We start from the raw sequence: 13,887 nt of genomic DNA, 5'->3' as shown, positions 1-13,887 counted from the left end.
AATGGGAACAAAAATACACATAAATAACAGAAAATATAGAAAATGACAACAAAAGTAGACCTATTTTATACAAAAACTTTACAAAACTATTTCAAATACATACAAAATGACAATGAAATACACAAAAATATGCACACAAACGCACAAAACATGGCTCTAACACACTTGGAAAAAGCAAAAACACACAGAAAGATTCTAAAAACACAGAAAACCACAACAAAAATACACAAAATGAATTTCAAAAACGTGTAAAAGAAAAGAAAAATACACAAAACGACAACAAAAACACACTCAAACCCTTGAGTGTGGTAGAGTGGTTATTATTTCCAATGCTGTCATGCATATTTTTGTGGACCCTGCTGTTGTGAAAGTTGCCCATCTCTGTGCTCATGCTGCGATTCACAGAAACTTGATAAATTGCGCCATTCAAACTGAAAACCATGCAATTAGAAAATTGTATTGCGTGGATTTTTAACCTGCATGAGGTGTTGGTCTGTTTCACATTAATTTTGGCCTTTTCAGACTGGCATCACATTAGAAAGAAGTCGATATTCACTGTACCACTTGCTGCAGGGGGCAATATTAATATGATGCTCCCCTATGAGCTTGTAACGAAGCCTGCAGTAGGAACACAGTATGGGGAACATGTAACCTTGCTCTAGATGCTGGGGAAGCGTTCCTCTGAACATTTCCCTTAGGGCCAAACATAACACATCTGGACTATCATATCAGCAGAGTGACAGACACACTATTTGGTGCTTACGTCTTCAGGGAGGGCCAGGAGGGTAATAGAAGTGTGTATTTGACAATGTGTGTGTTCACAGTCCTTTTCTACATCAGGGCCTCCCCTGGGTCTGTCCAAAAAAAACCTGTGCTGGCAAAAACTGTGTTTTTTATACCGAGTTGGAAATCCAAAGGAGGTTTTTACACATAAGGCAGGTGATGGCAGTTGAACGGCACATTTTCTTTCAAACAAGGCCGAGTTTGTTTGGTTTAAAGGCTGTAAGTGGAGACACAGCAGTGTGAGCAGCGGCACGTCACACAGCAGAGATCCCAAACAGCGACACAGGAGCACATTGCATGGGGTGGATAAATACAAGTTAATTAAGAATAATTTAAAAAATAGGCCGCGGCTATGGATACGTTAAACTTATGCATAGACTGCCTCTTTATGCATATGCAGCGGCCCTCATTGGCAAGTCTAGGTCACGTGATAGGTGCACTACGTGACTTAAAGTTCTGTCAGCTGTATTTTAGCTCATATTTATTTATAGCTACCCCGCTAAACCTTTTTTTTTTTTTTTTTTTTTTTAGCCCTATCCCTAACCCAGGAAATACCCTAAAATGTTTATTTTTGTCAGATACGTATTTTTAAAGGTGGAATTTGCCGTGTTAAATATGTTAAAATGAAAAAATGTATATGTCAAAAGTGGGATTCGAACCCACGTTAGCGGAAGGAAGAATCCTTGAGTGCTGCATTTAACGTATCTCTACACACTTTATAAAAAAAAAAAAAACATTCCCACTTATTTTAAAAGTTATTTTCAACAAGCTAGGTGTGGACAAAACCAAATTATCTCCTGGCAAAAATGTTGGTACTACTCTGAAAATGCAATAAAAGCTCAAAACAAAACCAAGTCCAAAAAAAAAGTCAGAAATAAATAATAAATGGCTTTAATTATGAATCCATCTGGTTTTAGTGAGCCACATGTAGCCCTCGGATTAATTTTGTACACCTCCCAAAGTGAATGCACAAATTCATAGTCAAAAACACACTAAATGATGATGATAAAACATACAAAATTACTGAAAAATACACAAAAGAAGAAAACAGATAAATATATCCATTCATTTTCTCACCCGCTTTGACTTATTTTTGGGTTGCGGGGACAAAGAAATGTAAAATAACTAAACAATAATGATAATAACCAAGATATGCAACACGAGAACAGAAATACAAAAATAATAAATAATGCATAACATCATGCACAATATGACTCGAACGACACACACACACACATAAAAACAACAAACACAAAATGCTAAATAATGTTCAAAACAACAATAAAAACACAAACTTATTATTCATTGCTCATTATTCTAAATGCTGACATGAATGTGCATATTGTGGCCCTCAGATTACATTTTGTGGCCCCATCCGTGATAAAGGTTGCCCATAACTGCTTTCGATCATTCAGAAGAGAAGGTCTTGCTACACAACAAACCATTAACTGTGTTGCAGCCTGATTGTACTACCTACTGCCACCTACTGACATGAGGGAGTCATTATTTCAACTGAGAGCGTTGGAGAGCTTGAAACACCTAATGTGCCACAGCACAGAAGTGGAGATCCACTGCCTTTGAGGCAAGGCATCACACATGGTCGGACCTTTTCCCACCTGTACAATCTGTCCACTACTTTCCTGAGACTGAGGGATACTCGATACCAATCTGTTCCCTTCCTACCTATAGTAACTTTTTTTTTTTAAGTTTCTGATAGGTAGTTGTGTTCTCAGAACACGATTCAGAGAAAACAGGAACTAAATGGATATAACTTAATGTCTAACATGTGGTGACAAATGGATTAATATCATTTGTTCATTTGGGGCCACAAAATGTGATCTGAGGGCCACAATGTGAACATTCATGTCAGCATTTAGAATAATGACCAATCTGAGCATTACTACAGGAGACTTTGTGTTTTTATTGTTGTTTTGAACATCATATATAGTTTGCGAGGGGGGAGACTGGATGTTTGCTGGATTTTCATAATTTTTAATAAATCTTTTTGCAGTCTCACCCCCATTAAAGTGTGTTCATCATTGCAATAGTTTTTAGGGTCTAATCATAAAACAAAGAACATTTCAAATATTTAAAATTTGTATTATTTGCCTTACCTTTAATTTGGGGTTTTTGTTAGATTTTCTTTTCTATTTTTATGCCTTTTTGCATGCTCACCCCCAATTTTTTATATACTTTAGATAATATACAAATATTTTAAGTGCCAAAAACCACAATGTCTGAAAAATATGAAAAGACAGCGATATAAAATTCAAAGGTTCATAAACTAAAAACAAGGAAAAAGGTTTTTAAGGACCAGCAGCCGATGACATTTGACCCTCCTGCTTCTCGTAGCAGCTCAGCGCTTTGTTTACAACATGGAGGACACCGCGGGCGCTCCATAGACTCACTAGTCTGTTGTTTGTCGATGCACCGAGAAAACAAGCGGGCTGGAGCGGAGAACGAGTAAACCCTGCGCTCAGTGCGTGCATGTCTGGATAAAATGGGCGTCCACTGGCCACCACGGCACTGCCAGTGTGCATGCATTCAGCGTTCAGCAAAGGCATAGTAACGTTGTTAGAAACCATTAATGCCATAATCTACGTTGTTGGACTTTTAAATGCTTTTAATCCATATGGATCCTTTTATTCTAACCTATCTGTGTCTAACGTTGTGATTTACAACTGCCACCAAGTCTATCCCTCCATGTGTGTCTCCCAACTTAAAGCACATGTATAGTGTTGTATGATATATCATGTAGAACATCATAAATAATAACACTGCTTAATTTGAGCAACTTTACTCTCTCATTCTGTAAGTTACAAGAGGGCGCTGAACATTTCAAGCTGTATTTTAGATTGCAGCTGTTATTATTATTATTATTATTATTATTATTATTATTATTATTATTATTATTATTATTATTATTGTTATTGTTATTGTTATTATTATTATTATTATTGATATATTATTATATCATGAATTTAAGACATTAAAGGATTCGTCGACGCTATTTTTTATAGTCAACATTATCAATTATGTTATTTGTCATTTTTACATTATTGTTTATGTTACACACATTGTGGTTGGCGAGAACCTCGAGACGTTCTACATATTTAATTACATTTTTATTTTTATTTTTTGCCCCCCTGGCAAGAATGTCAAACTCCACATGTATAGTGTTGTATGATATATCATGTAGAACATCATAAATAATAACACTGCTTAATTTGAGCAACTTTACTCTCTCATTCTGTAAGTTACAAGAGGGCGCTGAACATTTCAAGCTGTATTTTAGATTGCAGCTGTTATTATTATTATTATTATTATTATTATTATTATTATTATTATTATTATTATTATTATTATTGTTATTGTTATTGTTATTATTATTATTATTATTGATATATTATTATATCATGAATTTAAGACATTAAAGGATTCGTCGACGCTATTTTTTATAGTCAACATTATCAATTATGTTATTTGTCATTTTTACATTATTGTTTATGTTACACACATTGTGGTTGGCGAGAACCTCGAGACGTTCTACATATTTAATTACATTTTTATTTTTATTTTTTGCCCCCCTGGCAAGAATGTCAAACTCCACCTGTGACTAATATGTCTAATTTTATTTATTATCTCGTTCACAATCTCGTGCTATTTAGTAATTATGTTTTCCTGTGACTAAAAAAATGAATGCAGAGCTTCATCTCAAGCGTGTTTTTAACGCGTTGTGATGAACAAGCGGTTCAGATTATTTTTCACTGCATTCAAATTGGTACAAAGTCAGGTTTATCTGATGGTGTATTAGCTGAACTGCTGTTCATTTTACCTGGTGGCAAGTCACGGTGACACGTTATGCCTCTGATCACACTGCGCTGGAGGGATTTACTGGTTGGCTATAATTTAAGGTTTCACAAATAATCTTTTGGGACCATATCACACATTTCTATGGGATTTTTCCTGTTAAAAGGGTGCTTTATGGTCTAACATTGTGGAGAATTAAAGTTCTTGCGATGTAATCGCGCGTGATTTCAGCGTAACCATTCCATTTCTGTAAATCATCTGAAACATTTAAATGTAAAATTAATAACAGTAACCCTGTTTAGCGTGTTTGGTATGATTTCATCAAGTTTCATAGCCAGTAAAGTCATGATCGTAACAGAGAAAGACAAGGAAACGGAAATGAAATGGAAAAGTGTAAAATTGACACTGACGTGAAGCCGAATTGGGGAAATATTAAAATGTGAAATTTGGTCCCCTATGTGTGGAGTGTGGGATGTAGCAGATTGATATGCAGGGTGGTGTGACAGTACATTCTTGGTCATACAGATGTGGACTGTACTGCATGCACACCGCTTTCTGTGTCCCTAAGGTTAAGACTCCATATTCAAATGATGGGCTCTGTGCGGTCCTCCTAATGTCTTAAATCATTCGTCGTCACTTGCTGAACAGGTGCATGCAAATATACACGGGTGAAGACAGAATGTATGAGCCACAGGCGGAAATGAGCAATTAGTTGAATTCAATATTGTCTCAGTATTTTTCCCTCCTATGCTTCTTTGAATAAACACCCAACCCTTTCAATAAATTAGAAAGTCCATTTGTCAGAGAGGATACGTCTTGAGAAAGGAGAAAGCGGAGTATTGTAAGTCCTCCACCAACGCAGACAATCAACCTGTAAATGGGATGCAGCGGCACTACTAAGATGGACAAATTGGATTTATTCACTACTGCTTTTGTTCTACGAACGTCTCACAGATATAACAGTAATGTTGGTGCAGTTTCAAATTTCCTTTTGAGAAATCAGTTCACTAGATTTAGGTGGTTGGGTCAGAAGTACAGCTATAGTAATGTGAAGGATGTACACACGTAACATGGCACAGGTGTGTGCATTAAAGCAGCTTTAACAACACTGCATTGATATCAGGTCGTATGCCTTAAAAAAGGCATTTGAGGCTAAATCTGGATTGGTTTTTGGTTGATGATGTGATAACAAGTTCCGATGAACTATGGCTGGGCCCGCGGAACGTCCCACGTTCCCAAGAATTCAGTCAAATGACTCGGTTCCACCGAGTACAAAGAGGTCTCCGAGAGGCTCTTGACATCTGCTCATTGAATATCCATGTCAAATTACAGCCCGATTCAACGAGCATTACCGGAGAAGTAGTCATTTGAAAAATGGGGCCCCTGTGGCACATACGGAACAATGGGCTCCATTCATATATTGGTATGTGTCAATAATTCGGTACAACCAATTAGGGGTTGAACAGACGAGTCGACGAGTCGACTTTAGTGTTGTCTCGCAAGTCTGTCTACGTGACGTCGACTAATCGCAGTACCTGACTTTTGCCCAACACAGCAAACGAGGGTCCTGGTACCCCTGCAGGCAAGGCAGCACAACATCAAGCGTTTCTCCTCAAACTGCAGCTGGTAGGCAGATGCTACAGCTAATATACATGCTGACGTTAGCTGTAGTGGTAAAATGTCTGTGTATTAAGCAGATCTGGAAAACATCAGCAATGCAGACAGAGGCTCCATTGGGGGGAATACCGGTGCCAAAATCTGTGACCCGAAAAAATCTGTGATCGGAGGTGGTGACAGTTCCAACCCCCGCGGCTTCTCTGCGGACATTTACTCCCCCTTAAACATGTTTGTAATTCTTCTCCAGTCTGCATTTACTTCACCCACCGGAGAGTCATGTTTAAGGGGGAGTTAATAGCTCTTGAATAGCTATGAAGAGGTTTAGCACTCTTCTTCTCTACCGCCGAGAAGCCGCAGCGGTCACAGATTTTTTCGGGTCACAGATTATAGCACAACACCGGCTTCGGTGAAGGAAGCCGAAGCTATCGTAAAAACAGCCCAAACAAAGTCTAAACGCCCAGCTCTTAGGAAGCCTCGGGGCTTAACAGTTACCGTAGACTCACGGCAGGCGAAGCAGCAGTGTTTCTGGGTTTACTTGGCTTCAATAGCATGTCCCGTGTCCCAGGGGCTGCCGAGAAGCCGCATGGGTTGGAACTGTCGCCACCTGTGATCACAGATTTTTTCGGATCACAGATTTTGGTACAACACCGGCATTCGGCTGCTGCTCGGATTTGGCTCTTGGTGATGTCATAGACTAGTCGACGTCGACTCGACTAGTATGCACAGAGTCAACTTTTAAAATTACGTAGTCAATCAACCCCTACCACCAATATGCCACACTTACCATAGATATGTCAATATTTGCCAGTATTGGAGAACAAGATACTGTTTCTGAAAGCTAAGATGTTGCACTTTACAACCAGAGATTTAGTAAAAGGTTTTTGTTTTTCCTATCTACTATAGTGTTTATTTCTATGACAGCAGAGGTTCTCAACCTCTAGGTTAGTGCCTAAAATGTAGGTCTCAGATCCATTAGCCGTGGTTTGAGAAATGAAAAAATGACAACAAAAATAGTTTGGGGCTTTTTTAAATCATAATTTCAAGAAATGGAAGTAGATTATTCTTTATTCTTTATTGCCATGCTGTGATTTTCTCTATTATCTCAGTTACAAGCTGCCTCATATTTTCTTTTAAAGTTTTTTCTCACTTTGGGTCATGGCTTGTTATTATAATGTGATGTTGGTGGAGAATCCCTGGATTACGAGGTGTACTGCGACTACTTAAAGAGTAACTAAACCCCAAAAACACTTTTTTCTGCTGAATATATTTTAATTTGGCATATTTTGTCGTAAAATGTTAGTGACTGCTCTCTATGGGTTGAAACCCTGCTGTTACAATTTATTTTTGCTATTGGTTGAGAACAAGATCATGTGACATTTTGGGACCATCTTGCATCAAAAACAAGCCCTGTTAGCCCCGCCCCTTTTATAAAAACTAACACCTGTGGGCTCTACAATCTGTGGTGAGTAGGTTGGATAGAGAGAAGAGTAAATAGAGAGAATCAGAATCAGAATCAGAATCAGCTTTATTGACCAGGTACAGTTTAGAACAATACGAGGAATTTGACTAGGTAGTTGCAGTGAGAGGAGACACATCAACACACCGGAGCAGCCATTTGCGGCGCCCACATATTTAGGTGAAAAAAGGGATCAATAACAGGAGGAGAGGAGGGGTGAGGGGAAAAAAAACTGCCAGTTTGAAACTGATTTCCCTAAACAGAGAAAGCAGTGTGAAACCAGGAAAAAAACCGCCTCTGCAAACATAAATGTAAGCATGACACAGTCAAACAACTCGAGACAAGGCATGTAGGAAGGGTTGGGTGGGAGGTTGGCTGGGGGAGGGGGTCAGGTGGGAAGAACAACAGGAGTCCAGCCGTTTGGGGACATGGGCGTGCTGCCAGTCGGCGCTGCAACCACGCCTCCATGCAGCTGCGGTTGGGGAGGTGGGGAAAGATGGCCGACGAGGCATTTGAAGTTGAAGACCTGTAGCTGCGTTACTGATAACCAGATGACGTGTGGAAAAGTTCAGCATCAACAGTTCCAGGAGGAATGTAGGGAAGGAGCGGGGGGAGGGAGTGGGGGGTAAGAGCCGCCGTCTGCAGAAACTTCCTGGTGATAAGAGTTGAGACAACCTTGGCTTTAGCCTTGGCAGCTGGGGAGCCGAAAGGGAGATAAGCAATGTGATTTGATACAGGCTATGTTAATTTCCAATAGCCTTCTGTCCTGGGTCTCTCTGCTGTAATCCAATGAGTGGCCTAGTTTCCACTTCCAAGCCGGGTCTCGAACTTCTCCCAGTTGTTATCCATAACGCGTAGACGATCCAAAAGCAGCTCCTGCTTGCTTTTGATATCGATCAACACATGAGTCTGAGTGTTCAGAGCCCTGCTACATCCTTCAGAAATCACTGGCAGCTTTTCCAAAACAGTCGCCAGCGTAGTACGGACTTTTCGATAGATTAGGAAGCCACCAGTTCCGATCAGCAGCATGCCTACTATCATTATTCCAATCATGTAGATGTCCTCCACGTCTTCCACGGAAAGGATGGACAGACACACAACTCGCCACTTGTTCCAAGGGTCAAGTGTGTATCCAGCCGCAAACGTCCCGCTTGGACATGCGGGGTCACCACCCCTGGTTCTTTGCGTCGAAAAAATCTGATCGATAGCACTGAGAGACCAACTAATTAGTTCCATTATTCCGGTTTTGGATGAGTTGCAGAGAGAGGCTCTTGTTAGTTTCACAAGACCTGACAAAGCAGCAGCTAGGAGAGAGATAAGACGGAAGGGAGGGAGAAACAGAGAATGCGACTGACCTCGTCGAGAGAAGCAAGAAGAAAGAGGTATAAGCCTTTTCACACTTTAGCTCTGGTTCAGTTTTTCCACATTAGGTAAAAGGTCAAGAGGGATAAACTCGCCATGGCTGACGGTTTAGGAAGCGAGTCTGATAAAGAACCAATGATCAAATCCCATGAAGTTTACAGAGTACACAAATTAATCGATTTTATTTGTCAAAATAAGTAAAATGGAGGTTGTTTTGGCAAATGTATGGGTCCTGGCTACACTGCTTGTGATTCATAAAGTTTTCTAGGTATATTGCGCTAATATGATATACAGTACTTAACATGATAACAGGCCAAAATAATGGTTAGATTCAAGTGATTAGAAATAGGCGATACAGTATTCTGTTCTTCTGTGTATTTTCACCATCCCACAATACCACTACCATTAATTTATGTTTATTTATAATTTATAATAGTAACCTTTATACTATATAATTTATATTCATCAATGTTATTCTCATATTCAGCTAACCATAGATTATGCCAGGAAGATTATTTTTTGCAACTCCTCGTCCATTAAAAACAAATCGAAAATTGGGCGATTGTCGATGCGTACACATCCATGGATTATACCAACAAATTTCAGCCCGAAACGTCAACGAATGACAGAGGAGAAAAAATTTAAACCAGTGTACGTAACAAGTACAAAAACAAAGTGAGTGGCGTTTGAGTTCGGTAGCCCAGGATAAAAAAAAGCACAAATATTTAATGAAACTTGTTTGCTGAAAGCCGGTATAAGTGAGTGACTGCAGTCTGAGTGTTGCACTTGCAATATATTGGAATATCAGATAAATTAGATCTACCGTTATTTTAAAAAAGTCAACTGAAAATCTCAGCGCGTAGACCCACGGTGGTCGCGCATGCGCACTTCCAGAGTGTGAAAAGGCTTATTGAGTAATGAGTCGCTAGTTAGCATAGCATAGTTAAATTGTTCATTGGAGATTTTGTAGTATAGAATGGCCGTGTCTTATCTGCTCCAGGAGCCCCGCCCATAATCAAGGCATTTTTTTCAAATTTCCCTCTCGTGGCAGGTCAGCAGAAAGCAGCGGTTTAGTTACTCTTTAAAGGTCCCATGTCATGCTATTTTTCACCCATTTCCGTTTGTTCTAAGAGCTCTAAAAACATAGTATTTGCGGTTCATTTTCCCAAACTCGCCTGTTTTCCAGAGTTTTAGCCTCTGAAAAGTCACTTTCTGAGCAACTCTACACAAACAGGCCGATTTGCTACCGACTTATGCATATTCATGAGTGGGCGTTTCTATAGACGGGACACTGAGTTCCTCCTCCCCGCACGGTGACGTAGGACCAGAGGACGGCCCGTCCTCCTCTCACCCACTCCGAAGCCGAGCTCATGCTGCTTTATAAACACGAGACAGAGCGTGGGGGCGGGGCGTTCACTGGTACATGCATAGACTGTAGATAATACATACATTGCGCTGCACGAAGGACGCTGAAATGCTGACCTTGGTGGGCGTGTCTGTTTACATGTCAATCGTGGCAGAGAGCTTCCTGGAAGCGCGGCTTCTCCAGCTCAGTGTCGCGTCAAATTCGTCATCAAAGTGGGAACGCGTCATCAAATTGGAGCGAGGTGTTTGGGCTCGCCCTGTAGTAAGAAAGGAGCAAATCACCCTCTAACTAATGATTGAGAGAATCAATGAAAAACACACTTCGGGCATGTGTATGAAGCCCTAATCGCACTTTTATCATGTTAAAAGCACAGAAAAGTTGCATCATGGGCCCTTTAAGTATGCTGATGTCGGGCCAAGAGGCTTCTTTTTTGGAATACAAGATATAGTCCCCCTTATATAATGTATGTATTAAAAAACACAGCTTATTGTAGGCTATTTTACCTTAGAAAGTTTTTTTATGGTCTTTTTTCAGGCCATATTGTAATTTTTGCACGAAGAATTATTTGAAGATTTCCATACATTTCACCAAAAGCTATTAGAAACCCCGTGGTCTAATGTTTTTTTCTGTCATTCCCACTGTGTGTATCCTTCTAACTACACATCCATAATGTCTGACAGGCTTTAATAGGAAAGTTGTGTTTATTAAATAGAGTATTGAAGGCAAAAACAGGCATACAGCCATGATTGTTTAAGGGAATTCATTTGAATTGATTTACGACTGACGTGATTTACTGCAGGTGAGGGAGCGTGAACGTCTCTGTGTGTGTGTGGGGTGGGGGGGATTTATTTCATTGCCAGTCTGTCTCCTGAGAGGATAATCTCACACTGACTCAAGCGAGAGAGTAACGCTCAAAGTCCAAGTAGTTGCAAAGAACACCGGTCAGTTTTTTTTTAGTGTATAGACTGACTTTAATGTTTTCATTTTCTCTGCATGTCCACAGGTTATCTTTATGTCACATGCCTCATCCAGAACTGCTCCGACAAAATGGTGACGGCTCAATTCCTCGGCAAGATTGATCAAAACTCACTGCTGGTGCAGGACGACTACATCTTTGTTCAGGTACGAATTAACACGGCTCGAAGTGTGATGGCTATTTAGACAACCTGAAATAACATGAATAATAGTTATATATAGTTGAAAACAAAGAGTTGGAGAGTTAATGTTTGATGTTTATTTGACAAGGTTAAAATGTATGCGTGTTATTTTAAATTAGTCTTAGTCTTTAAACGTGAGAAAAAATAGTTTGATTCATAAGATTTATTGTAGAGTTAACACCAACAGGATGAATAAAAGGAGATTTTTTATTCAATATTCTTGTCAGGGAGTTGAATCTTTAGGCATTTTGAATAAAAAATATATTGAAGAAACAAAACGTGTGAATAAATCCTTTTGAGCATACATTTTGATATTAACCAGTCCCTCCAGGCCAGTTTCTGTGATTGTTGCAGCCTAAAATGCCTGATTTTGCAGCAAAAGTTGTGGCATTTTGAGGCTTTATTATTTTCTATAACTTTGCCTAAACTGGTCAATTCAATTTGCCAAAAAAACCCGATTGCCTTTGAATTATTTCATAACAATACAGAAAAGAGCTCAGATTCAAAAATAAAAAATGGCTCCTTTCCTGAGATTCTCATCAATGCACTCATGAATTTTGCTACAAACACTTTGGCTGCAGATGAGTCTCATGCATTCAGCAATTAGTAAATTTGTGCGTGGACTGGGAGATACCAACGGGGGACGCAAGCACCAATGATCATACCTGTCAAGTTTTGGATTTGAAAATAAGAGAAATTTTCTGTCGCCCACTACCAGCCGTCCCACCCGCCCAACCAAGCTCCAGTATCCCTTATATTTTAAGACAAGTGTACAAGAAATCTGAAATACCCACTTATCAACCACTGACTAAATACAATTATGTGATTAGAATCTGGTAGGTTGACCTTGATTAACATTGAAATGCTGTAAACATTCCTACTAGGGCTGGGCGATATGGACCAAAACTCAGATCTCAATATATTTTCTCAAAATGTTGATATACAATATAAATCTAGATAATTTTATTTCAAATAAAGTCTGACCAGAAAAACAATTCTGGGTTAAATTTGCTGATGCAAAACGCCACACAGACACATTTATTAACAAACAGATGTACTCCTAAAACTAGTATTTTCATACATAATAAGCTATAATATATATATATATATATATAGTGAAAATAAGGAATATATATGTATATTGATATATGAAATATTACAGTTTTCGATATCGCCAAAATAGGAAACTTGATGCAACTCGAATCTCGATATACATTACATATTTACTGTTAATTTCACTTTGCTTGTCTTTAAGTTAGATATTAACATTTTATTTTCATTATATATTTTCTTTTAATTTCTCATGCTCCCTCATGTGGTTCTCTGGTATTCACTAATGACTTATTAGACACATTTATTACAGACTTTACATCCTTTAACACTTTTTAAAGCAGTGTATGTTTGTGGAGCTTGTGATTGGCTGATTTTTCATGGTGACTTACGTGGTTCTTTCTGCTGTGGTAGACGTTATAATCTCAGTTATTAATCTAACAGAACGTGTAACTGTGTCCTATCCTGCTGCTATTTAGGAAGATAAACTCTCTGTCACATTTTATTACGTATTTACACCAGTTCTTTGTTTTTTTCGCTGGGACGTTTTCATTCATCATCTCTGATCTGAGTTGTTTCTGGGTTTGTTCCCGCTGTTGGCACTAATCTCGCGAGAGCTGCCACCAAGCCAGGCAATTTCAGGTGGTAGTTCTCGCGAGGCTAGTGACGCCGTTCAGCATCTTTTAATTATTACATTAAAATACGGGATATTGACGAGAAAATACTAATACGGGAAGATAGTGGGAAAGAGGGGTAAAATACGGGCGTTTCCCGGCCAAAATGGGATACTTGACAGGTGTGCCAATGATAGTGGCCACTGCTACTGTTAAAGACAGTACCTGTAATGAAGCTCTATCAAAGATCATATATCATAGTAGAGTAGAGTTCATTTCTTGAAAAAGTCCTTCTAGAGCAGCAGGAGATCATTAAACACTTGCGTTCGTGAGACACGTTTGCCGCCATTTGGCTCGAAAGAGTCAGTTTGGCTGTTGTGACACAGTCTGTAACCAGACTAAATGGTGATTCCTGGTCGTACCGAGGGTTTCCCGGCGGCTGATGGTGGCTTACACAAGGCACACACAAAGCGGAGGGACTTCAGCCACGTTGTGTCGACCGGTATCTTTTGTCAGATTGGTTAAAATTGCGGAAATTTGCGGTGATTGGACAGAATGCAGGGCCGCGCAGAATTTGTGGGGATTGGCGGAATTTGCATTAATAGTTGCAATTGCAACATCGCAAATTCCTGGAGGGTCTGATTAGTGATATCAACTATAGTTAAACTCTAC

At 39.3% G+C, this 13,887-nt stretch overlaps 1 protein-coding gene across 1 annotated transcript in view; it reads left to right on the top strand.

Moving 5' to 3' along the window:
- The window catches only part of sorcs2 (sortilin-related VPS10 domain containing receptor 2), a 462,702-nt gene that overhangs the window by 379,167 nt on the left and 69,648 nt on the right, over window positions 1–13,887 (top strand). The window contains exon 7 of the mRNA XM_028475153.1: window positions 11,398–11,516. Within this exon, the coding sequence (XP_028330954.1) occupies window positions 11,398–11,516 (119 nt within the window). The remainder of the gene's footprint in view (window positions 1–11,397; window positions 11,517–13,887) is intronic.

Source organism: Gouania willdenowi, chromosome 18, assembly GCF_900634775.1.
Source record: "Gouania willdenowi chromosome 18, fGouWil2.1, whole genome shotgun sequence".
NCBI lineage: Eukaryota > Metazoa > Chordata > Actinopteri > Blenniiformes > Gobiesocidae > Gouania > Gouania willdenowi.
Note: the sequence above shows the minus strand (reverse complement) of the source record. Positions and strands in the feature narration are given on the sequence as shown.